The sequence below is a fragment of the Mus caroli genome, chromosome 1, assembly GCF_900094665.2.
Source record: "Mus caroli chromosome 1, CAROLI_EIJ_v1.1, whole genome shotgun sequence".
Taxonomy (NCBI): domain Eukaryota; kingdom Metazoa; phylum Chordata; class Mammalia; order Rodentia; family Muridae; genus Mus; species Mus caroli.
Genome location: NC_034570.1, coordinates 151,848,449 through 151,860,702, shown reverse-complemented (window position 1 = coordinate 151,860,702; position 12,254 = coordinate 151,848,449). Strand labels below are relative to the sequence as shown.

Here is a 12,254-nt window from a genome sequence, read left to right as displayed (position 1 = left end):
CCACCATGTGCTTGCTGGGAATTGAATTCAGGACCTCTGGAAGAGCAGACAGTACTGTCATCTCTCCAGCCCAGTTAACACTCTTATCAAGAGTTGTAAAGTGGCTATTGAGTCCTGAGAATGCAAAACACTCTTTTTATGTATTCACCCGTAGTGTTTTATAAAACACATAATAATTACATAACAATGCAGGAGAAAAACTTCAGTGGGCCCTGCCAAGGAGTCCCCTGAAAGACAGGCCTAGGACAAAAAGAAGTTTACTGGGGGAAGGGAGCCAAGGAGTAGAGCAGGAACCTGGAAAGGGGTAGAGGCAGGAAAGGGAGACAGAAAAGGACAGAAAGAGAAGGAAAGAGGAAGAGAAGAGGCCTCTGGGGGCATGTGAGGAAGAGAGAGAGAATGAGAGAGAGAGAGAGAGAGAAAGAGAGAGCGCGAGCTAGGGAGGCTCCATTCTGCTGGCTGTCCAATAGTTTACCTTTACAGCATCGCTACCAACAATTCATTTCCTTTGTAACATGCATGGGTGATGTGAATAGTTATGCTGTCCTTATGACATTGCTCTTAAGAATATTCTAGTATAATCTTTTTGGTAAATGTACATACAGTTTAAACCAACATTTTTTTAATGTTTTCATTAACACACAAAGTGCTGGGTTTCAATATATACTTTGTTCTTGTTGATTTTCTCCCTACCCCACTTTTCCTTCCTCTCCTCTTCCTAAAAGTCCATAGACAGAGAGAGACAGAGACAGACACAGACACAGACAGAGACAGAGAGAGACAGAGATTTTGATATTTTGAAGCAGTTAGAACAGGGCAGGTTGTGTGAGTCAGACACCATCCCACTGGAAGTTCCTGCACTTCCTTGTTAGCCCTCAGGAGATAATTCTAAGGACCATGGTGTTCTCTCCAGCCATTAGGCTGTTTGAAAGCACTTCCTCCTGACAGCAGAACCTTTAGTCCTTCATAGCAAAGGGTTCCCTTAGCCTGTTTCCTTCCCACGTTCTGGCCTCTCCCACAGCGAGCCCTTCCCTTTCCCACTGTGCTTCTCACTTGTCCTTGAGAAAATGGTCTTCACTGTCCTCCTGCAGTGTCCTGGTTCCTTACATATAAGGCAAGGTCAAACTCACTTACCTACAAGGGCCAAACACAGTGGCCTTGTAACTTTATTCACATACTAAATACGTGAGAACGTTCTTTGCTTTCACAGGGACATATACTATACCAGGCTTTTGCCTTGAATAAAATCGCCTTCATCTTTCATGTTCACATTATGAGGAACAGAATGAAGAAACAGTAATAAAGGAAAAGAAAAAGTCACGAAAAGAAAAGGCTATTTTGTAACCACTGTTTCCAAGTGGGCCTATAGCCTTCTGCTGCTAGATCTGTGAACTTCTCAGAAGACAGAAATTCAAGTGTCTTGTGAAATAAACTGTGTTGTCAAAAATGTTAATCTCAACTGGGCAGTGCGCGAACACCTTTGATCACACAGGGAGGCAGAGCTCTGTGAGCTGGAGACCAGCCCGGTTTACAGATCATATTCCAGAACAGCCAGTGATACACAAAGAAATCCTGTCTTGAAAAACAATCAAGCAAACAGACACGTTAATCTCTACCTTTAAAGAATTCCGATTTTTGCCAAGGCTAGAGCATGGTTACTAAATCGTCACCAGCATGCTACTTCTGGCACTATAGATTGGAATAGGTGTTTATCTTACTATACTCGCTTAGTTTAAAGTGGTGGTTATGTAATTATGCCTTTGATAGAGATCAGCCACTGTGAGTCTGCATCCAGTCTCTTTATTGTGGTGTATCTGATTTTTTAGCCCATCTTTGCAACACTGCTCTTAGTTCCTTAAGGTCAAGCTACCCTGCTTCCCTACTGTGAAAATACATAAATAAATAAAGTGAAGATACGTGCTTTCAAAACAGAAGGGTGGAGTCAAGCTAGACATGAAGTTACCTTAACTTTAAAACGCATGGCAGTAATCTCTGTGAAGTAGGCATGACCAGTATGCATGCAGACACAAAGACAGGGCTTATCACCATGATGAAAACACAGGGCACAGTGGGTCGCTGCACTCAGCACCGCCACAAGCTTTCCTTTAAATCCCTTAAGTCTGTTCCAGAGGATTCCTCACACCGAACCCCAAACACTCACAGCTCCCCTGTCCATATCACCTTACATGATATCATGACTGCACTTTTCCTGTAAGAGCTGGGACTATGTCTCACATCAGGCCTCGCACGGTGTCTAGCTAGCAATAAGGAAAGTGAGAGTTACTGCGTAAATCATGTCATCTAAATAAAAGCTACCACTCTGAGAGCACTTGCCATGTTCTAAGTAGTCTACTGTCCTGCAGGCTTCCCCAGGCTGGGCCACACAATCTGAAGCTGACCTCCAGTTAGCCTCACTTAACTTACATAAGCTCGCTTTAGTTTCTCCAGCTAGGACTCGGGGCTTTCTATATTGTTCTCCACCACACCCTAGCACTGGCGATTGGACCTGGGGCCTCCCACACTCAGGCAAGCATTCTGCCACAGACCTGCTTCCTCATTCCCCTTTATTTTGAGACAGACTCTAAGTTCCCCAGGTTGGCTTTGAACTTCCTCTGTAGCTCAGAATTTACAATCCTTCTCCTTTCTCCAGAGTAGTTGGGGTCTCTGGTTTGCGATCACCAGGCTGAGCTTCTAACAGATTCTGGTTTCTGTGCAGAATGTCTGCCATCTGTCTCTAATAAGGGCAGGCATCTTTCTCCACTTTGTGCTTAGGAAATAGGAAGTAAGTGGATCAAAATGTCCCATTTCTTCAGGTGGAAATTGACTTGCATACACTCGATCTCAAGAAGCCTGTTCTGAAACCTATATTTAAACTTTAGAATTAGTGTGTTGAGCATTTTATAAGGAACTCCAGGAATGGGGAGGCAAAATAAAAAAGGTTCTTCCCATTGCCCTCTTATTGACATTGGTACAGAATTTTTGCTGCAATAAGAAAGCCACTTCCTCTGACTTAGCCCACGCCACAAGTCTGGTTCTTGCCACATCCTGAGAAACTTCTGAAACCCAGGTTGGCTGAGTCCAACTACTAGATGCTCATAGTAAAAGAGGGCTTTACCCCAAGAGATCTAAATTGTAAGTCCGACAGGGGTGAGAATGTCAGAAGATTTGCGCTAATTCCACCTTCTCCTAGTGCATCTTTGCAGAGCCGCCAGATCTACAAGTCCCCGCAATTCTCGGTCTTACGCTTCCTTCCTATTGCACGTGGCCTTCTTTAGCTCCAGAATCTCACTTGCCTGTAAGCTCCACGTGAAGAACCGCAGCCGCCAGACTCGCGGTCGCCCCGCCCCGCCCCGCCCCAGCCCCGCCCCGCCCCGCCCCAGCCCCGCCCACTCGGCCAGCACTGATCTAGGTCTCCGCAGGAGCCCGCCCGCTGCTCACTGCTGCGGCTGCGCCTCCTTGTTCTCAGCGTCACCACTGCCGCCATGCCCGGAGGGTTGCTGCTCGGGGACGAAGCCCCCAACTTTGAGGCCAATACCACCATCGGCCGTATCCGCTTCCACGATTTCCTGGGAGATTCGTAAGTGGCCACCGCGTTGCCCTGCCAGGTGACGGGTACCCAGAGCTACCTGCCTCGCTTCTTTCCGTGTTGCGCTCGGCCGCGGCGGGTCTCTGGCTTAGCCCCTCACCGGTTCCCGCACGTGCCCGCCGCCTGGGTCCTGCCGAGCATCACGGGGCATTGCTAGGGACCTGCGACCTCTGGCCGGCCCTACGCCGATCAGCGGATCCTTCCCTGACCCAGCGTGGCTGGGCTGGCATTGGGAAGGCGGTCCGTGCCGAGGACGGTTTGTTGTCTGTTTAACCTGGTTTTGTAAACAGTACTGGGTTTGTGTCGGGGTCGTTCTGAAAGCCCAGGGGAGGTGGGGCAGGGTTGCTCGGTGTTTGAGGTCATTTCCCGGGACGCTTGCCCAGGATCGCACTGCCCGCCCTCCCGCCGCTCTAGAATTTGTACCTTGCGGAAGGTGGATGCCTAAGGTCAAAGTTAGAGCACACGGCCACAAATTAAGGGCTGGCCCGACGTTATCTGGGGTCCTCTTAACTTCGGGGAGTGTTATTTGCGGACTTCTGGGTTTGAAAAAACAAAAAACCAAAAAACTACGGTGCCAAGTAAGTAACCAAAAGACTTTTTGTCCAGCGCCTCCTTCAGAGGTCAAAAATAAGATTATATGTAACAGCTTTGGGAGCACCCAGGAACGCTCTGTAGGTGTGGCCGTGATTCTAGAAGAAGCAATGCTTTGAGGGAAAGGCTGCAACCATTTTGCCACTCTAGGCCATTCCAAGGCTAGGACACGTGTGCCTCCCCACTTTGAGACTCTTTTGTTTCCCACTGGTCCCCTCCCCCTCCGCTTTGCAACAGCGCCTGGCCTTGCTGCTGATAGCAACAGTGGTGGCCACAGTGGCTAGGTATGCACCGATTTTGTCTTAGTTTTACAGCTCCTGAATGCACACATTGTAAGATGCTTAGTTTCAGTCCGCGTTTTGCACACGCGTCAGGCTGTGTTGTGGTTCTGAAGTTTCAGTGCCCAGTGACACTAAATGAACAAACTCTTGGGTCTGTCTGTGTCTTTTTCGTATCTAGTATGTATGTATGTATGTATGTATGTATGTATGTATGGTGAGGACAGAGCAGTTTATGAAACTACTCCGTGACCAGGCAGGAAAGGAAACATTAGAGAATCTTTCCTGAGGTGAGTTTGGCTCCTACTGACTAAGGGGAAGAAGAGCTTTTAAAAGAGAAAGGTAGACTTGAAGAAGTAGCAAATGGATCCCTCAGGCCTTGCAGGAGAAAAGTCTAGAAATAAGCATGCCAGCCAGACTCACCACTCAAAATCTAGTGTTAATATTTATCCAAGACTGCCCACGATTTACACAGTGTTCCTTCCCATTCCTGTCTGCAGCCCACACCCCCAGCAAATGTGAGGGCTTGCTGGAGCGCTTCTTCTGTAAGGACGAGAGATAAGTATGAATCTAAAGCGCATGTGCTGTGAAGATGGCCACGCTAGAGTCGGGGGTGGGAATCTTAGTGATTGTTGATTGATCTAGATCTGGATGCAACTGTTTTTTTGTTTTTTTTTTTTTTTTTTTTTGGTTTTTCGAGACAGGGTTTCTCTGTGTAGCCCTGGCTGTCCTGGAACTCACTCTGTAGACCAGGCGGGCCTCGAACTCAGAAATCCACCTGTCTCTGCCTCCCGAGTGCTGGGATTAAAGGCGAGCGCCACCACACCCGGCTTGGATGCAACTGTTTTATTCCAGCTGCTAAGGAGACAGTTGGGAAGATCCTAACTTCAAGGCCAAGCCAACTTAGTGAGGCTCTGTCCCTAAATAGCAACAAAATAAGCAGATGAAGTGGCATCTTAAGATGAGGTAAATTTATGAACAAACATAACAGTGTGCTTAGCACCAGTGAGTCATGATACGCCTGCAATAACCGAGAAAGATGTTTCCACCCTGTGTGTCATTCGTAATACAAGGGATTTGACTCGTTTTTCCAAACTCTGTTCTGTAGATGATCGCAAGTCAGTTTGCCCCTGACAGACTCAAATATCCTTTGGAGGAGAAAAGGAAAATGAACTTTAAGCATTACTTAACCCCCGATAATTAGAAACAGCTGAAGGTTTGGGGAGCCGGGGGGTGGACTGGGGGTGGGGGTTGAGTAGGTTTGTATGGTCTGTGGGTGTGGAAGAGCATCTTATCTATCCCAGGGTTCCTCACTAATCAAAACACCTGCGCCACAGGTTTTCTGGTAGGAGAGACCGTTCTGTTAGAAGGAGGAAACCTTTTGTCTTTTGAAAATGAGGAAGGAAATGGCATAATGCCATTGAATTTCTCCAAAGGGTAGGGAGCGCAGACATTCTTGGAATACCCTGAGATCCGATCCGCTCTGTGTGTGAAGAGGCAGAAATGCAGTTCAGCAGCATGACTCGGCAAAACTCATTGCCTCACAATTAACAAAATAAAATAAAATTCTAATTCATCACTCCTAGAACAGTACATAAAGAAATGCTGTTCCTTTTTTTTTTTTTCCCTGCAACTTATGGAGCCTTTCTCTTAAGTCTCATCTGACCACCATTGGTCCTTTTCCATAGAACCTAAGGCCTAAATATGACAGCTAGATTAAAGATGTGAGTTGCTCTTCCTGCCCCATATTAAAAAAACAAAACCCAAAAACACCTAGCCATCACACATCTCCACAATCTTCAAGCATTACCTCAGGGCCTCCCATTCTTTTAGGCCTTGCCACCTTGAGTTGAGTGGCAGGTTAGGTGGAAGGCAGTAGCTTTGTCTGCTGTGTTCTTCGTGCTCAGCAAGGTTTGCCGGAAGCCCTGCATCTAGGCCACATTGAGTAATCTTCTAGTTTGGGACCTTGGCCCTGCCCAGCTCCAACAGTGGGATTGTAGAGGACTTCTTCGTGCCGAGTTTTCCTTTGAGCTCAAAAGAGCTGTTGCCAAGGAGAAGGAGTTGTACTCTGGAAGTTCCTTGGGAACTCAGTTTGAATCATCCTCAAAATCTGTAGAGTATTAACCTTAGATATGGATTCAATTGTAATCTTCACCTAAGTACTGTAGATGGGGGGGGGGTACATTGTAGGGTATCTGTGTTTTCTACCTGCTTGGTCTAAAGTCAGAAACTGCAAGTCTTAAGACGTATTTTGTCGTGGTGCAAATATGAGCGAGCGCCTTGTTTTACAGGTTAGGTCAGTCGAGTGGCTTTATGAAAGATTTTCTATCTGCCTGCTTCCAGAAAGCCAAGTGCCAACCTGACTTTTTTTTTTTTTTTTATTTGATGTATGTGAGTACATTGTTGCTGTCTACAGACACACCAGAAGAGGGTATCGGATCCCATTACAGATGGTTGTGAGTTATCATGTGGTTGCTGGGAATTGAACTCAGGACCTTTGGAAGAGCAGTCAGTGCTCTTAGCTGCTGAGCCATCTCTCCAGCCCATGCCAACCTGACTTTTAGTTACCTACAAGTCTGAGGCTAAAGCTCTATCTGCTCCGGGTTACATAATCTGTTTATTACTATAATCAGGCATCTGTTTGAATTTGGGGCTTAGTAGGTGATGAATTTCAAGGACTGTGCTAGAAAAAAAAAGCGGCATAAGGAGTATTTCAATAGGGTGCTTGACTTGAATAGCACAAATTTTATTGACTGAAAAGGAGTCACAGTGTGTGGCTGGGTGTGGTGATCCATACCTTTAGTCTCAAGCACTCTGGGAGGCAGAGGCTGATCTGAGTTCAAGGCCAGCCTGATCTGCAGGGCTTTTTTTTGTTGTTGTTCTGTTTTTCTAAAGTGATGCCCTAAAATGAATCCTTTTGAACCATTTATCTTGAATCTTATATACTTGGTGTATAAAGTTTTATCTATTGATAGATATTTGAGCTGTCAACTTGGGCTTCTTTGGAGACAAGGTTGGAACTCAAAGGTTTAAATGTCTTCATTATGCAGACGTTTTTAAGTGCAAATACTGAGTTATTCTGCATGGTGATGGTGACTGTCCATTCAGTTGTGACTTTCTTCTTCATTGCAGATGGGGCATTCTCTTTTCCCACCCACGGGACTTTACCCCAGTGTGCACCACAGAACTTGGCAGAGCTGCAAAGCTGGCGCCAGAGTTTGCCAAGAGGAATGTTAAGTTGATTGCTCTTTCAATAGACAGTGTTGAGGACCATCTTGCCTGGAGCAAGGTATAGTTCTATGATCTGAGGTATATATGTGTGTGTGTGATATATATTCCTCCTTTCTTGTTGCCTCCCATACATTCCTAATAGACTTTATGACTTCCGAGATGCAGTGTCTTTTTATTATATGCTAATGAAGATTGATTGATTAGCCACAGCTTTGAACAGAACCAGGCAGGATTAGGGGGAGAAGCCGCTGAAGGTTGAACTGTGTGCATCAGTAGTTGATGATTTAACCCACTGTGCCTATGCAATGAAGATTCCATACGAATCCTAAGAGAGTTGCATGATCTGGATTGCTAAATGAGCGGGCTTTCCTGGAAAGTTAGGTATACCTGGGGCATAGAGGCTCCATCCTGGATTTGAACATCTAATCTATTCATCTGCCTCCTTTGTAGATGCATGTCCCTAAATTCTGTAAGTTCCAACAAGTTAACCAGTCCCAAAGAAAGGATCCTGAGAGTCCCAAATGTTTAGTCAGCTTGGAACTTGTGTTTGGTATCAACAGCTGGGGGTGATCGTCCTGATCTGACCCTTCTGTGGAATCTGCTATCTCTGTAGGTAGATAATGTCCAGGTTGAGTTGTATTGAAGACTCAGTGGTGGTGTATACATGTAGAACTGATTGGTTATTGGATGGGGAAATGCCTGTACACTTGCCGATGACCAGAGAGGTCAGGGAAGTCTTTGTGTTCCTTGGTAAGAGAATAGGAAAAACCACTCTGCTTTCCCCTCCTCTGTATCTGAAGGCATTGAATGGCATGTGCTATAAGTCTGAAGTTTCGTAGAATGGAACTTGATTTCTGAGATGAAAGTGTATGTAAACCTCGGGTGCAGGGGTCACTAGTTAACTGAAAGTCAGACTTCAACTTTGGAGTGATCTCTGTGTTGTTGTATCCAACAATAGCTTCTCAGACACCGTCTTTCCCGGTTGTCAGAATTCAGCCCAGTTCATCTCTCTAAACCTTGCCTCTGGCTTTTCAGGATGCTACCTCCAGCTGTCCATACTTAGAATAATTGCTCTTCATTGTCTCCCAGTCCCTAATTGGTGCTGAAGTTTGCCTGAGTTTATTCCATTCATGGACTCTCTTTCCGCCTTGGTGAGAGCTCTTCCACTCACCAAGATAAACTAATGATAACATCCAGGAACTGCTTCTCCAAGTCCCATCTGTCAGGACTCTCCTGGTCCCCAGGTAGTAAAACATGGCCTCCTTGGCACCTCCCTTGGCCATGCAGACATGTTGAATCCAACATGTATGAAAGTGGACGCCATTGTCTATTCCGAGATTTGATTCATCCCAGCTAATAGCTGCTACATTTTGGAGTTGCTAAGTTGAAACTCCAGGGTCGTTCTTAACTCTTCGTGTTTTCTCAACTCTAGCCCTGTCTGTTTTATCCACACCCACTCATTGGCTCCCCGTATTGAATGCATCCCCCCACCTTACCTGTACTATACTGCTTTGTTATTTTACCTCAAATGGCACCTTATAACACCTGATCATACTTCATATCTCCTCTTTAGCCCTTGTCTGAATCTCTGCATATTGCTTGTCTGGTCACTATTTTTCCCCCCTTGGGAGTGTAGGGCCCAGCAGAAATAAACTAGTTCACTGCTAGAAAAGTTCTCAGGATAGGTGACAGTCAGGATTTGTTGGATAAATGGATTGAAATTGTCTGCTTTGGGCAAAAAAGTATTTACAAGTATTTGGACAGGATATTTTAATCAGCTTTGCTCCAATATACCACACAATACCTCCCATTTGTATGTATGTAATGAACACTTTCAGTCACATGAAGTTGAATAAAAGATAGCATATCGGTGTGGGCATTGGGCTATAGCCCATTACCATTTCACACCGATTAATCCTAAATGTCTAGGATCAAAGGGGTGACTCGTAGGAGATCAAGCAGGGTTGTCATCTTCCCTGAGGTGGTTTTTTTTTTTTTTTCATTCTGCATTCCTTGGCAATGGGTGACTGGCACTTCCCCCCCCTTCCTCGTGGGCAGTTTCTCATTAGATTCTGGCAAGGCCCTTTGCTATAAGCCAGTGATGATTGGAATGACTTGCTCAAGCTCACCCAGTTGAAAAGGATCTAAACCTCAATGTTCTCTCTGTGTTAGATGGCAAAGGGCGAAATTGTCCTAACTAAGAGTAAAATAAAGACAAAGTAAATAACGTGCTTCTTTGGTGTCTCTGAGTGTGATGTGCTGTCAATTAAACAAGTGACGAGGTCCGGAGTTAATGTATCAATACTCAATAATGTCTGTCAGCATCAAAATGTAAATAAATCACAGAGGAGTTCAGAGCTCGTCGTCATTGTCGTCATTACGAAACACATCTAAGTAGGAGCATGCCTGGACTCCTTTCTTCTGCCTTCTTAGAAGTTTCCAAACGTGTGCTCTTCTGGAATGGAAACTAAATTCAAATGTCCAAAGGCAGTGCCCAGCTTTGATCTATAACTGATTACATAGGGAAGCTCTAGGTGTGCTGTCAGGAAACTAATGGTTCTAATTTGGCTGGTGACTAAATAACATGTAGCCAGTGACCCACCACAAAGGGTGGCTTCGGACAGTAAAACTAAATATGCTAGCCATTCCAGAGAGGTTTGTATTTCCTCTCATCTTTAGAGGAATGCACAACAGTCCCAACTGCTTTGAATCTGCTGCCATCCTGTCAATCGGTATCCACTCTGAGCTTCACGTGAACAATAAACTCACCTCTTTCTAACTTTAGTCCCACTTCCTACACTCTCCTACTTACCTTCTGCTAATATTCCTTTGAGTGAGTAACTGCTTGAGGCGAGGAGTATCCGTTCACGCATCTTATTAAGATTCCTTCGAGGGCGTGCTTATGATGGTGATTCCTTGGCTTGCTGAGTGATGATTCTCAGCCTGGTGAGATGCAGAGACCCGTGTCAGGTTTAAGAGGCTCACTCCCCTTTTCTCTTGTTTCAGGACATCAATGCTTACAATGGTGAAACACCCACGGAAAAGTTGCCATTTCCCATCATTGATGATAAGGGCAGGGACCTTGCCATCCTTTTGGGCATGTTGGATCCAGTCGAGAAGGATGCTAACAACATGCCTGTGACGGCCCGTGTGGTGAGTCGGAAGGCTGTGTGAATGCTTGAGCCAATACAAGAGGAATATGTACAGTTGTGCATATTAGAGCAGTGGTTCTCAGCCTTTGGGGTCATGACCCCTTTGGGGGAGGGTCAAACAACCTTTTCACAGGAGTCACAGCATATTCTTCCTATCAGTATTTACATCATGATTCATAACAGTAGCAAAATTACAGTTATGAAGTGGCAACAAAATAACTTGGGGGAATTATGAGGGTCGCAGCATTGGAAGGTTGAGAACCCCTCTGTGTTAGAGGAAGGGTGGACAGACTAGGAGGAGTCTTTCCCTCCCTCATTTGGCTACCTAGTAATGAACTCCATTTCCTCTGCCAGTTCTGTTTTCTTCCCTGGACTAAGGGGAAAAGAGGTGCTAGAGCTCATGACCCTGAGTGTCCAGAAGCAGCTTTACCGTCATGTACTAAAGAAGGCCTCCTGTGTGCTTTACAGGTGTTCATTTTTGGCCCTGACAAGAAACTGAAGCTGTCTATCCTCTACCCTGCCACCACGGGCAGGAACTTTGATGAGATTCTCAGAGTGGTTGACTCTCTCCAGCTGACAGGCACAAAGCCGGTGGCCACCCCAGTTGACTGGAAGGTAAAACTGCTCTTACGAACTGGATGCCCAGCTTGCCAGAAAGATCCAAAGGACAGTCTCTCATGGCCACGTTCAGGATGTGGGTTTCTTGGGCCTTTTTCTATTGTCCCAGTAGAGTGTCCCAGGAGGATTTGTTTAAGAGTTCATTCACACTGTTTTGTATAAAACACAAACTGTGGTTTTTGCTAACCCTACATAATTCCAACATATATAGGTCACAGTGACCCCAGAAGTTAAACATTCGTAACCCCAAAATCCCAGCTCCACAGTGCTCCAAAATCCAAGACTTCTTGGACATGATACATGACACATTTCAGTTTTTGGAGGTTAGGAATGTTCAACTGGGAAGTGCACATACACTCCATATCCCAAAAAATGCCCACATATGAAACATTTCCTTTTCAGATACAGAATACTTTAACATAGACAGAATTTTAAAAAGCCTTACATCGATATTACCTGATGAGCAAAATATTCCTTGTTTGGTGGAACTTGTGGTCCTTGCATTCCAGAGGCCACAGCTGGAGGATAAGCTCAAATTCAGCCTAAGTTACATAGCAAGGTCCTGTCTCAAAAATCAGGAGGGAAGCAAAGTTTGATTGGCCTCTGTCCCAGCAGCTGTGTAACTAACTGTAACTTGGTGTACTGATGGTGTAGCATTTTTCTCTTAAGTGCCAACCTTTTAAACATATATAGTCTTTGAAACTTGCTTAGAAACGTAGTGTGTGTGTGTGTGTGTGTGTGTGTGTGTGTGTGTGTGAGAGAGAGAGAGAGAGAGAGTGTGTGTGTGTGTGTGTGTGTGTG

General features: G+C 45.4%; 1 protein-coding gene across 1 annotated transcript in view; it reads left to right on the top strand.

Annotated features, from left to right (window-relative positions):
• Nucleotides 1-3,401: 3,401 nt before the first annotated feature.
• The window catches only part of Prdx6 (peroxiredoxin 6), a 10,437-nt gene continuing 1,584 nt past the window's right edge, over nt 3,402-12,254 (top strand). The window contains exons 1-4 of the mRNA XM_021165917.2: nt 3,402-3,574; nt 7,585-7,741; nt 10,690-10,836; nt 11,304-11,450. Coding sequence (XP_021021576.1) covers nt 3,480-3,574; nt 7,585-7,741; nt 10,690-10,836; nt 11,304-11,450 — 546 coding nt within the window. The 5' untranslated portion in view covers nt 3,402-3,479. The remainder of the gene's footprint in view (nt 3,575-7,584; nt 7,742-10,689; nt 10,837-11,303; nt 11,451-12,254) is intronic.